This window comes from Macaca nemestrina, chromosome 12, assembly GCF_043159975.1.
Source record: "Macaca nemestrina isolate mMacNem1 chromosome 12, mMacNem.hap1, whole genome shotgun sequence".
Classification (NCBI taxonomy): Eukaryota; Metazoa; Chordata; class Mammalia; order Primates; family Cercopithecidae; genus Macaca; species Macaca nemestrina.
The window spans coordinates 117,028,834-117,041,697 of NC_092136.1; the positions used below are offsets into that span (position 1 = coordinate 117,028,834).

General features: G+C 53.8%; 2 protein-coding genes across 5 annotated transcripts in view; one reads left to right on the plus strand and one right to left on the minus strand.

The window, feature by feature from the left end:
• The first annotated feature begins 5 nt into the window (after positions 1-5).
• LOC105476439 (transgelin) lies at positions 6-5,436 on the plus strand. The gene is made up of 5 exons (XM_011732403.2): positions 6-139; positions 3,678-3,869; positions 3,975-4,152; positions 4,453-4,555; positions 4,887-5,436. Exons 2-5 carry the CDS (start codon positions 3,690-3,692, stop codon positions 5,029-5,031), a joined length of 606 nt encoding a protein of 201 aa, XP_011730705.1. The 5' UTR covers positions 6-139; positions 3,678-3,689; the 3' UTR covers positions 5,032-5,436.
• Positions 5,437-5,751: 315 nt separating this feature from the next.
• LOC105476435 (proprotein convertase subtilisin/kexin type 7) overlaps positions 5,752-12,864 on the minus strand; it is a 28,011-nt gene continuing 20,898 nt past the window's right edge. For 3 of the 4 annotated variants that reach the window (XM_011732395.3, XM_011732397.3, XM_011732396.3), the window contains 5 exons: positions 10,175-10,331; positions 8,956-9,050; positions 8,050-8,143; positions 7,671-7,788; positions 5,752-7,348 (listed from right to left, as the gene is read on the minus strand). In XM_011732395.3, the coding sequence (XP_011730697.2) occupies positions 6,986-7,348; positions 7,671-7,788; positions 8,050-8,143; positions 8,956-9,050; positions 10,175-10,331 (827 nt within the window). In that variant the 3' untranslated portion in view covers positions 5,752-6,985. Of the gene's footprint in view, positions 7,349-7,670; positions 7,789-8,049; positions 8,144-8,955; positions 9,051-10,174; positions 10,332-12,864 lie in introns of those variants that run through there. The other variant, XM_071075993.1, reaches the window with a different exon arrangement.

Below are 12,864 nucleotides of genomic sequence, written 5' to 3' on the forward strand. Positions count from 1 at the left end.
CGAGGAGCAAGCCAGCGGGGGAGGCTGACATCACCACAGCGGCAGCCCTTTAAACCCCTCACCCAGCCAGCGCCCCATCCTGTCTGTCCAAGCCCAGACACAAGTCTTCACTCCTTCCTGCGAGCCCTGAGGAAGCCCTGTGAGTGCACTGGCTGGGGCTTGGAGGGAAGTTGGGCTGGAGATGGACAGGAACAGTGGGTGCATTTCAGGCAGGCTCTCCTGAAGTCCCAGGCGCCAGCTCCTGGCTGGGGAAAAACTCACCTCTCAGTCTGCGTGGGGGCCCAAGCTCCAGGCAGAGTGGGCTGGATCGCTAGTGTCCTGGATCTCTCTCAGACCGGGCAGCCCTGGGCTCATTGTAATGCCTGGGATGACTTGGCTGGTGCAGAGGAATTGATGGTGGAAACCACCGGGGTGAGAGGGAGGCTCCCCATCTCAGTCAGCCGCATCCACAGGGTGTGCGTAAGGCTGCAGGCGCTGGCTGGTTAGGCCAAGGCTCTGCTGTCTGTCGCCCCTCTAGAACCTCCAAGGATGTGAGGAGTGGGTGAATGCACCTGTGTTGGAGCACGGTGTCCCACTCTGGCGGGTCCCCAGGGCCTGAGCAGCAGCGATAGCCCTGCGACAATGTGAAGGGCCACAGAACTCTTGTATTCCACAGTCTGGGGCAGCAGAGTGTGGAGATGGGAGGCCTGTCCTTCCGACAAGCAGCCCCTTCCACTGTCTGACAGTGGGAGGTCACCCGCACTGTAGCAGAGGGGTGGGGGCGGGTACTGCCAAGGAGGAGCTTCGGAGTGATGGACGGGGCAGGCCTGGGACCCTTGGTCTTCTCCAAAGCGTAGTTTCCTTTCGAGGTACTATTCCAAAGGTAGCAGTGAGGATGGCGCGCATTTATGTAGCCGGGCCACTCTGTTTGTACGTGGAGTGGAGAGGAGCCACCCTCCTGCCCTCTCAGAGGTCCTGATGTGCTCACTCCTATTTGGGAAGAGAGAAGGGGCACAGCAGCCCTGCAGGGTCCCCTGGTTCTACTCGCGTTTCTGGGCTTCTGCTGGTAGGGGGTGCCACCTGCCCATTTGCCCCGGACTTACTTTCTCCACTGCCCACTTTCACCTCAGCTCAGGGGAGGGGCCCTGGCAGGAGCCACAGGGCAGGAGGGTCCAGGCCTGTCCATGCTGTCCTGGGAGTGTCTTGAGATGCCCCTGGGTGGGCTGCCCCGTAGTCATCCTCCTCTCCCCTCCACACTGGCTCGAAGGTGGGTCTGGGGAGGCTTCATCAGAGGACTCTAAAGGGTTTCTGGGGATTCTCCACCTTCAGACCCTGACCCAGGAGGAGGAAGGGGAAGGATGGTGGTGCTGGGTGGGAGTGGGGGTGGTGTGTGCTTCATCCTCCCTCTGACCAAAATCCAAATCTTATCTCTAGATCTGGGGGCTGCAGTGTTGTGTACCTGCCACCCTTAGCCTTGCTGCTTTGACCTGTACTGTCTGTTCTGATCCTCCTGAGACTGGAAGCTGGGGGGTAGGGGGCACACACTCTTTCCATCTGGTTCCTCAGGAGCCCAGCAGGGGTGCAGGAGGGGAAGGCAGGCATGAGGGCAGGTGGAGTGGGGGGCAGAAGCAGGGCCAGGGACAGAAGGTGGGTGCCTGTCTGGGATGGTGATGCAAAAGCTGAGACAGGCTGGGATGGATGGAGGCCAGGATGCAGGGCTACCGAAATCACCTGGTCCCAGCTGGCTTGGGGGTTTGGACCACAGTTCTTTGTGCAGGAGTCCTTGGGTGTTTGGGGAGCGGGGCTGGGACACTTAGGGTGAAGGGAGGGATTGGCTGTTTGTAGCTGAACAGTGGAACAGAGCACTGTCTCTGGGGTCTCTGGCATCACTGGCAGGGAGAGGGCTGGCTGGGCCAGAAGCCCACCTCATCCCCAGTGCTCAGAGAACTGGGTCCTCAGCGGTGGTCCTGTCCCCACTTTACACATAAGGAAATAGACGCAAGGAGGAGAGGGATGCCCAATGGCAGGCGCTTCGATGAGTCCATGTGAACGCTGCTGCGTGCTCAGGGAATGATGGTGAGAAAGGGGTGGAGGCTGGAGCGGGCAGCAAGGAACTGACATTTCTGGGTCAGTTTTTCACTCCTTGGTCAAAAGCAGGCTCTCTCCCTGGTCATTACCAGGAGCCTGGCTCTGGGCAGCAAAGAACTGACATTTCGAGGAGCTCTGTTAAGGGCTGGGCAATATGTGAGGGAGTTCACAGACACCATCCCATTTTCACAGCCCTCTGAGGTCGATAACATAACCCCCACTTCACGGATGAGGAACTCGAGCCCAGAAAGGCTGTCAGCCCTGGGAAAGGAAGGGCAGGGCACTGGGCTGGGCAGCTGGCCCGGGACCGCTGGGGTGTGATAGTGTTCGCTCTGCTTCCCGCAGGTGGGGTGCCAGTGAGGAGGGGTCTCACCAGAGGGGGGGCCGGGAGAGCACGCTCTTGCCTCCATCCTCAGACCAGTGTGTCCCTCCCAACCTCTGACCCTCTGAGGCCAGGAGATGGGTTCGGCTTCCTTTGGTACCTCTTTTGGAAGTCTCTTCAGACAAACACTGGAGAGAAGGCACAGCACCCTAGGGTGACATTAGTGGCCAAGTCAGGTTCCTGTTCCTGTTCCCAGCCACCCCCATCCATCTGCCCAGGGACCTACCTGCCTGGCCTGCTCCTGCTGCCACCCCTCTCCATGAGTGGGACTCCTGAGCAGTGCCAGGCCCAGGCCCTCAGGGTGGCAGTTGCTGGATGGGACCGGGCTTCCCATTCCCTGGCAGGCAGACTCTTGGCTCTGGAAGATCCCTGGGGGACTCTGACTTCTTGGTTACTCAGGCTACTCCTTAAGGGTAGCCTTATGAGACCATAAGGGCATGAGGGGAAGTCGATGGGTAGACCAGGTGTCTCTGGTTCCTCTGAGGAAATGCAGCTTCTTTGCCAAGAGCTCTTGGGCTTTGGTGGCTTCCTAGCCCTTGCCTGGGGTGGGCAAGTTTTAGTCTCTTCAGCTGCAGACCAGAAGCTGAGCTGACCTGAAAAGAGCTGCAGTTCTGGAGTTCCGGCTTCCAGGCCAGGGCCAGCTTCTGGGTGAGAGTGGGAGGTGATGCTTCCTCGAGGCAGAGGCAGTAAACCCTCACACCTGCTGCTGGACAAACGCCCCAGCTGGCTGTATTCTGTGCGGGCAATGTGGCTTCTGGAAGATCTCTCCAGTGGCTCTGTGGCTGGTCTTGGCAAAGAATGTTCTAGACCAAGGGTTGTCAAACTACAGCTCATGGGCCAAATCCAGCCTGCTGTCTGCTTTTGTAAATAAAGTTTTATTGGAACAAAGCCATGTTCATTTGTTACATATTGTCTATGGCTGCTTTCCCACTGCAACAGCAGAGACCACATGGCCTGCAAAGCCTAAACTATGTTCTGTCTTGTCCTTTACAAAAACAGTTTACTGACCCCTGCTCTAGACCTCCAAAGACCTGGTATCCTGTTTCCTGGTGTTCAAGTTCAGAGAGGTGTCTGGACTAGGGGCTGAATGGGCAGTGCTGTGACAAGTGTCTAGGATGGCTGGGTACCCTGCACAGAGCCAGAAGGCCGCCTGGCACAGGTGAAAGCAGAGCTGCTCCCTGATCCTCTGACCCTCTGCCCTTCCCTCCTCCACCCTGGCCTGCTTTAGCTCTCCCCAAACATGGCCAACAAGGGTCCTTCCTATGGCATGAGCCGCGAAGTGCAGTCCAAAATCGAGAAGAAGTACGACGAGGAGCTGGAGGAGCGGCTGGTGGAGTGGATCATAGTGCAGTGCGGCCCTGATGTGGGCCGCCCAGACCGTGGGCGCTTGGGCTTCCAGGTCTGGCTGAAGAATGGCGTGGTGAGTGGCACCCTGGGCTGGGGGGCTAGGGTGTGCCACCTTGTGAGTCCTGGACCAATCCCTGAGCTGAGTGCTAAGCTGCGTCCTATGCCCTATGCCTGGTAGATTCTGAGCAAGCTGGTGAACAGCCTGTACCCTGATGGCTCCAAGCCGGTGAAGGTGCCTGAGAACCCGCCCTCCATGGTCTTCAAGCAGATGGAGCAGGTGGCTCAGTTCCTGAAGGCGGCTGAGGACTATGGGGTCATCAAGACTGACATGTTCCAGACTGTTGATCTCTTTGAAGGTAGAGAGGAAGAAAGGGCTGGGGGAGGAGGTGGGCAGGAGGACAGGGTGCTGGGGCAGAGAGAGGGGATGACCAGAATATGCCACAACTAGGGGTGTGCTCGCCTGCACACAGCAGGGATGGGATATGCCGAGAATAACACGCCACGCTCACAGGGCCCACTGAGAGGCCTCCCTTGAATTGGGGACAGCTCTAGCCCCTGGTTTGGCCATTTTTTTGTGAGAGACGGGGGCAGGCCCTGGCTTGGAGTCTTGTTTATACGTTCTTGATATTCGTCTCCTCTCTCCTGTCTTCTCACAGGCAAAGACATGGCAGCAGTGCAGAGGACCCTGATGGCTTTGGGCAGCTTGGCAGTCACCAAGAATGATGGGCACTACCGTGGAGATCCCAACTGGTTTATGAAGTATGTGGCCCCCAGGGAGCTTGTGTCTCCACATGGGGTGGGAGACAGCTTGTGCTAAGGAGCTTGCGGGAAGGATTAGGGGAAGCAGATAGCCAATAAGGGATGAAGTGGGGGTCTGAGATCGGGAATAACGGGTCCTTAATACTCCTTGACCCCTCCCTTTCCACCCTCCTGCGCTCAGTCACCCTAGCCTATGAGGCAAGCTAGATTAGGGAAAAAACATGAAACAGGAAGGCAATGGGATTGGGCTAGGACGTAACAAGAGGGATCAGAAAACAGGTGGAAAACACACAGTTCTAGCAAGTCTTTATCCTGGTTCCTCCTTTTCTAGGAAAGCACAGGAGCATAAGAGGGAATTCACAGAGAGCCAGCTGCAGGAGGGAAAGCATGTCATTGGCCTTCAGATGGGCACCAACAGAGGGGCTTCCCAGGCCGGCATGACAGGCTACGGACGACCTCGGCAGATCATCAGTTAGAGGGGAGAGGGCCAGCCCTGAGCCCTCCCCAGCTCCCTGGCTACAGCCATCCCGCTTAGCCTGCCTCACCCACACCTGTGTGGTACCTTCAGCCCTGGCCAAGCTTTGAGGCTCTGTCACTGAGCAACGGTAACTGCACATGGGCAGCTCCTCCCTGTGTCCCCAGCCTCAGCCCAACTTCTTACCCGAAAGCATCACTGCCTTGGCCCCTCCCTCCTGGCTGCCCCCACCACCTCTACTGTCTCCTCCCTGGGCTAAGCAGGGGAGAAGCGGGCTGGGGGTAGCCTGGATGTGGGCTAAGCCCACTGTCCTCCTTGGCGGCAAAAGCCCATTGAAGAACCAGCCCAGCCTGCCCCCTATCTTTTCCTGGAATATTTTTGGGGTTGGAACTCAAAAAAAAAAAAAAAAAAAATACATCAATCTTTTCTCAGGCCTGGCTGGCAGAGTTTGATTTGCTCTGGTCACTTCTGTTAGGGTTCCAAATCTGAGCAGGGGACAGGCAGGCATCTCAGGCTTGTATGTGTTCCTGGCTGCCGTCCTCTGAAGGACCCTTCACGTGCCAAGATTCTGGGAGGGTCAGATTCTCTCAGAGGAAACAGGCCGTAGAAGAACAGGAGACCGAAGGGAAAAATCTCGGGGACCGAAGGGAAAAAGGAGCCACTCAGCAGTGTGCAGCGATTTTGGGGAAACAGAGGAAAGGAGAGATTGCAAGTGGCAGAATTGTTTGGAAGGTTTTTATTTTGGAAAAGCTGTGCAGAAAAAAATTCAAGAAAATGTTGCTGTGAGAAGAGAAAAACAAATCTTTTTTTTTTTTTGAGACGGAGTCTCGCTCTGTCACCCAGGCTGGAGTGCAGTGGCCAGATCTCAGCTCACTGCAAGCTCCGCCTCCCGGGTTCACGCCATTCTCCTGCCTCAGCCTCCCGAGTAGCTGGGACTACAGACGCCCGCCACCTCGCCCGGCTAAGTTTTTGTATTTTTAGTAGAGACGGGGTTTCACCGTGTTAGCCAGGATGGTCTCGATCTCCTGACCTCGTGATCCGCCCGTCTCGGCCTCCCAAAGTGCTGGGATTACAGGCTTGAGCCACCGCGCCCAGCCAGAAAAACAAATCTTAAGCATTAAAAAAAAATTCAACCAACTAGCTCAGAAGAGGGGAGAAGGCCAAGGTTGAGAGAAGAGTCACAGCCTGTCAGGCAGATAGTTGGCCTCCGGCAGGAAGGCCATTTCCCTGAGCACTTGCAGAGGAAGACAGGGTGGTGGCAGGACTGGAGTGGCAGTGGCTCCCAAGGCTCTCTCCTCCAACACGCGCGTCTGCCATCTGCTCTGCAGTCCTGCCGCAGGATTCCCTAGTGAAGCAGCTCAGGCCTGGGGGAGCCGTGTGTATCCCAGCTGTGCCAGCAGCATCATACCAATTGTGGGGGCGGAGGTGAAGGAGCCAGGGGTTCATTCAAGTTGGCTTCTGATCAGGCATCTTGGGAATGGATGATGGAGGTAGCCGCTTTCAGGACAGGCATGTCCAGGGGCTCCTCCCAGCCTCTACCCCAAAGTCCTCTTCCCAAGTGACCCCAGTGACGTTTCCATTGAGATGCGCTCCTGGCTATGGCAGGCATCTTCTTAACTCATGTGTGGGTGGGGGTCCCCCATGTGTGGGGAACCTAGGCAACCGGCTTGGCCCAAGAGAGATGAGGATGGAGGCCAACCCAAAGGGGGCACCAATCCCCTATCCAACACCTTCTCGCCAAAAGTTCCTGTTTGGCTGGAGGAAGCCCCTGTGGCTCTGACCAGACTTCTCTGGCAGCAATCCTCTGCCATTTGTATCTTAAGAAGGCCCTCACCCTCTTTGAGTGGAGTCAGAGGATGCCTCAGATTCCACATGTAAGCATCAGGGCTGCTTTCTCTCAAGAGCTCTCTAATTTTGGGAAAGAAGAGCCTGTCCCACACTGTCAGGCCCTGAGGTCAGCAGATCTGCTCCTCCTTCCCGTGCAGTAGGTCGTCTAGGTGCTGATGAGGGCAGTCCAGGGTGCTCTTGTTCTGAGACAGGCTCCAGTCCCCTTGCTCCAGCAGGTCTGGGACAAGGAGGTCAGAGGTGGTGGAAAGGCCCCTGCTCTCTGTTTCCACTTCGTCTGGATCCTTGCTGCTGCAAAGTGGTACTGATTCTAGCTCTGTCCCTTCCTCCTTGGCTTTCCGGCTCCGATGGGGCCAGTGGCAGGGTCCACTCCTACAAACTTGGTTGGAAGCCACATTCCTCTGGCTCAAATATACTTCCAGCATGTAGTAAATGGTCCAGAAGACGGTGAAACAGCCTACCAGCACCAGGGTCTGGGGTCGAGGCAAGCACCTACGTGAGGCACTGTTTCCCGAAACCTACAAGCTTTCTCAGCCCAGGACAATGAGCTCAGAAAGTCTTTTTCCTTCTAGGGACTGCCTTTTTCACACCAACTCTTCCCCCTGCCCCCTCCCCCGACAAGACCTGTCCTATAAGTTAGGCTAGCAGTGTAGGAGCAATGCTATGAAACCACTGCTGGGACCCAGGTCTTCCCAGTCCTTTGCCACGCAGGTCACCCTGAGAAGCACACTAAGAACTCCATCCCCAAGACAGGACAGTCCCGTCTACCCGCAGCTTGAGTCTTGGCCCTAGTACCTTGAGGGTGTTGGGGGTGATGGTGTAACCATCTTCCTCAGGAATTTTCAGCCCCGGTGGGCAGGACAGGGCGAAGTCATCGTGCAGGTATTTTCCACTCATGGCACTCTCTAGCAGCCTGTGGAGAAGAAAAGAGGATGCCCCACTGACTGTGGTGCCTATACCATCTGCCCTCACCCATCTTCCCCTCTTACAGCTGAAGACAGGGAAGCCCCACAGCAGAAAGGAGAGGCCCAGACTGAGTTCCCAGCCCAGGGCTCCATCTCCCGGCTTGAGGCTGGAGCTGGGAAACACAGCCGGGGTTCAGAGGGCGATGGGCTCCCTAGGCGGCCCTTCCCCTGTGAGTGGCCTTCCATCTGACACATGCAGCTTTACCCACCTTTGTCTGTCCCTGATGTCTACTGGACTCCACACAGAGCCATATAGGGTCAGCTGCCATTGCCGGAGGATGCCGACCTGGAATGACTCATCCCCTAGGGCAGCAAGGGGCAGCTCGTGAGCCACGCCCCTCTGTCAGCCATGCCAAACAGCAGAGGCCCTGCCCACCCTGCCACCCAAAGGGGCTCAGGCCACATGGTCTGCTCTAGGAACTGCCTCACTCTGTCCCACTGACCCCAGGATCTGCAGAAGGGCCTCACTGGGTGCCCCTAGGGATGGAAAAGGTGGAAAGGTTGTACTCCAAAGCAGAGTCTTGCTTTTCTCTCCCATATTTTGGGGGTTCAGCTGGGATTCTGCTTGGAGAAAATGTCTTTCTACCAAATTAAAGAAAGCTTTGAAAACCACTGGTCTAGTGAATACCTAACTTGACTAGAGGATGGGAGGGTTGAGCTCAATTTCCAGTCTATACGCTGACACTAAAGAGATTCAAAGTTCATGGACATTGTGGCCTTCACTTATGGTGACCTTCCACAAGTCACCTCAAACCTCTGGGCCAATTTAAAAAAAAATGGTGAAATGAGTCCTGCCCTTACCTGCCTACCGGGGCTGGCCGAAGGATGGTTATACGTAAAAGGACTTGAAATGTGGTTTCAACAAGGACTTTTGTTGCTATTCTAGGAAAATGGGTGGGTCACTCCTCCAGGGAATATGAGAGGCAGTATAAATGAACAGTTTCAGATAGCAATGCCCATTTCATGGATGGGGCACACTCTTGGCATCAACCCTCTTAGTCCAATGGCAACCCTATATATTGCACACGGGACACTTTCTGTGGGGACTCTGAGATGCAGAGGGACCAGATAACAAGCAGGAAAGGCAGGGCCTGGTGCGAGGGCACGAGGCTCACCGACATCCCTGACGACAAGCCTGTAGGTCCCTCGGGCTCTCTCCCCCCAGCATCGCACAGTGGAGAAGGTCCAGTCGTTGAAGCCGTTGGGATCCCTGAGGAAAGAACACAGCAGAAACAGGTGGACGGCGTGGGCCAGAGAGCTGACCTTCCTCCAGCACCACTTTCTCCCTGTAGTAGCCATGGAAACTTGGGAGGGTGCCCTGAGGGGTTCTCAGGTGCCCCTTGCCCCTGGGGTCTCATGGAAGGAGGAACTTGTGTTAACGTGGTGTGGTGGAAAAGCAAGCATGGAGTACGCACAGGCTTGGAATCCCATGGATCTAGGTTTATTCTTATTCTCTTGGGCACTTACTAGCTCCATGACTTGTTTCCTCTTTTTTTTTTTTTTTAGAGACAGGGTCTCACTCTGTTACCCAAGCTGGAGTGCAGTGGCATGATCACAGCTCACTGCAGCCTTGACTTCCTGGGCTCAAGTGATCCTGCCACCGCAGTCTCCTGAGCAGCTGGGACTATAGGCATATACCACCATGCTCGGCTAATCTTTAAATTCTTTGTAGAGACGGTCTCACTTTGTTGCCCAAGCTGGTCAAGAACTCCTGGCTTCAAGTGATTCTCCTGCCTTGACCTCCCTAAGTGCTGGGATTACTGGTGTGAGGCACCACGCCCGGCCAGTTTCCTCATTTGTAAAAAGAGGTTACAAAGTCTAATCTACAGGATTCTTAGAAGGATTAGAGAACGTGTATGTGAGGTGCAGGGCCTAGCACTTGAAGAAGGCATGTGATGAAAGGCTTCCAGCCGCCAGGGATAGCCAGTGCCACAGTAGTTTAGGACAGTGCCAGGATCCACTTCTCCTTTTTTTTTTTTTTTTTTTGAGACGGAGTCTGGCTCTGTCACCCAGGCTGGAGTGCAGTGGCGCGATCTCGGCTCACTGCAAGCTCCGCCTCCCGGGTTTACGCCATTCTCCTGCCTCAGCCTCCCGAGTAGCTGGGACTACAGGCGCCCGCCACCTCGCCCGGCTAGTTTTTTGTATTTTTTAGTAGAGACGGGGTTTCACCGTGTTAGCCAGGATGGTCTCGATCTCCTGACCTCGTGATCCGCCCGTCTCGGCCTCCCAAAGTGCTGGGATTACAGGCTTGAGCCACCGCGCCCGGCCCCATTTCTTTTCCTTGGAAAGGCCCTTGCTGAAAAGGTTGCTCAGGCCTTGGGCGGGTGTACGTACGAGTCCATGCTGCGGGGGGCGCCGATGAGGGACATCATGCCGCTGGGGCAGAACAACTTCAGTTCCAAGCTGCCGCGCCGGGGGTGAGTAATGGAGACTGTCACTGCCACATGCTCCAAGGTCTTCAGCCCGGACATCTCCAGGTCCATCCTGCTGACTGTGGAAAGTCAGGCTGGGCAGCTGGGAAACCAGCCCACAACCACGCCTTCACTTCACCCCCACGTACACAAAGACACACGCTCACTGAAGCCACATACAAATGTCTACGGCAACCCTAACTGGGACCTCGCCTATACTAGTAAATAGAATGGAGTTGCTGCTCTCAAATTTACAACATAGCTTCGAGTCTAGTTGGGAAGACAGCACATACCCAAGACACAATATAAGAATCCAGTAGAGCAACTTCAGTCATTCATACATCCAAAAAATTATTTACTGGATACCTCCTACATTTCAGGCACTGTACTAGATGCTGGGAATATAAAGATTCTTATCTTTAGGCATGGTCCCTGTCTTCTACCTGCAAGTGGAAAATGATATGGTATGGGAAACATACATAGTTGATAAGGGAAGAGAAATAAGTCTGATGGTTTTAGGCACACAGCAGTGAGATACGCTGAAGGAAATGAATACAGATTGGCAGAGAGGGTTGGTAGAGGGCATTGTTGGCAGTGGAAAAGGCATGAACAAAGATGGGTGAAAATGCACACATCTCACTGAAGACTATGCACAGTTAATTTTTAAAAAATGCTGGTGGATAAATTTCAATGAAATTATGTGAGTGAAAATAACCTCGAAAGAAGCATATAGCCGGGTGTGGTGGTGTGCACCTGTGGTCCCACTACCGGGGAGGGTGAGGTGGGAGGATCGCTTGAGCCTGGAAGGTGGAGGCTGCAGTGAGCCATGCTCATGCCACCACACTCCAGCCTGGGCAACAGAACAAGACTCTGTCTCAAAGAAAAAAAGAAAGAAAAATGACGTGTAGCACACAATTCCATTTACGTGATGTTAATTGAAGTAACATACCTGCAGAGATAGAGAACAGATAAATGGGTGCCAGGGGCCAAGGACAAGGGAGGGGATGGGTGTCGCCAGAAAGGGGTAACACAAAGGAGTCTTGTGATAATGGAATGGTTCCAGATCTTGTTTGTGGTGGTAGTTATGCAAGGCTACATGTGATAAAATTGCATACAGCTACACACGCGCATATATAAATATTGACAGCATGTATATCTGGTGAACTCTAAATAAATGCTGTGGATTGTACCAATGTCTATTTCTTGGTTTTGATATTATACTTTAATTGTGTGAAACATTAAGATTGGGAGAAGGGTGCATGGAACTTCCCTTGTACATTTCTTTGAAACCTCCTGTAAATCTACAATTATTAAAAAAAAAAAAAAAAAAAAAAAAACTACTGAAGTGGAAGACTCAACTGGAGACTATTAAGAAATTAGGCCGTAATGAGAACGATTCTTTTTTTTTTCTTTGTTTTGAGACAGAGTCTCTCTCTGTCGCCAGGCTGGAGTGCAGTGGCATGATCTTGGTGGCTCACTGCAACCTGTCTTCTGGGTTCAAGCGATTCTCTTGCCTCAGCTTCCTAAGTAGCTGGGACTACAGGTGCTCACCACCACGGCCACCTAATTTTTGTATTTTTAGTAGAGATGGGGTTTCACCATGTTGGCCAGGATGGTCTCGATCTCTTGACCTCATGATCCACCTGCCTCGACCTCCCAAAGTGCTGGGATTACAGGCGTGAGTCACTACACCTGGCCGAGAACAATTCTTTTTAAGCACCCTTTCTTCCATTAATTTATTCCAGGCTAGGCCTGGTGGCTCACTCCTGTAATCCCAGCACTTTGGGGGCTGAGGCAGGAGGATTGCTTTAGCCTGGGAGACATCATCTTTACAAGAAATTTAAAAATTATCTGGATATAGTGGTAAGCACCTGTGGTCCCAGCTACTCAGGAGGTTGAGTGTGAGAGGATGGTTTGAGCCTGGAAGGCTGAGGCTGCAATGAACCGTGATTGTGCCTCTACACTCTAGCCTGGGCAACAGAGTGAGATCCTGTCTCCAAAAAAAAAAAAAAAAAAAAATTACTCCAATATGCAAGGCAGAGTGCAATGCCTTCATTTTACAGACACAGTAGCTCAGAGGGGTACTGAAAGTAGGGACTGGATAACCTAGGGTGGGAAGGGCTTTAAAGATTTTTGTTTTAAATAAGCAACTAAGAGCTACTATAGATGACTGAGCAAGGACAGGGGTTTTTGTTTGTTTGTTTGTTTTTTGAGACGGAGTCTAGCTCTGTCACCCGGGCTGGAGTACAGTGGCTAGATCCTTGGCTCACTGCAACCTCTGCCTCCTGGGTTCAAGTGAGTCTCCTGCCTCAGCCTCCCAAGTAGCTGGGATTACAGGCGCATGACACCATGCCCAGTTAATTTTTTGTAGTTTTCGTAGAGATGGGGTTTCACTGTGTTGGCCAGGCTGGTCTCGAACTCCTGACCTCAGGTGATCCACCTGCCTTGGCCTCCCAAAGTGCTGGGGTTGCAGGCACGAGCCACCATGCCCAGCCTCATTTTCTATAATTCCATCTGTCACCTCTTCAAAGCCAACGTCCCGTTTCTTTGAAAACAACCTCTCCCTTCCACTTTCCCCACTCTCTTCTTGACCCCCTCATTTTCCCACAACCC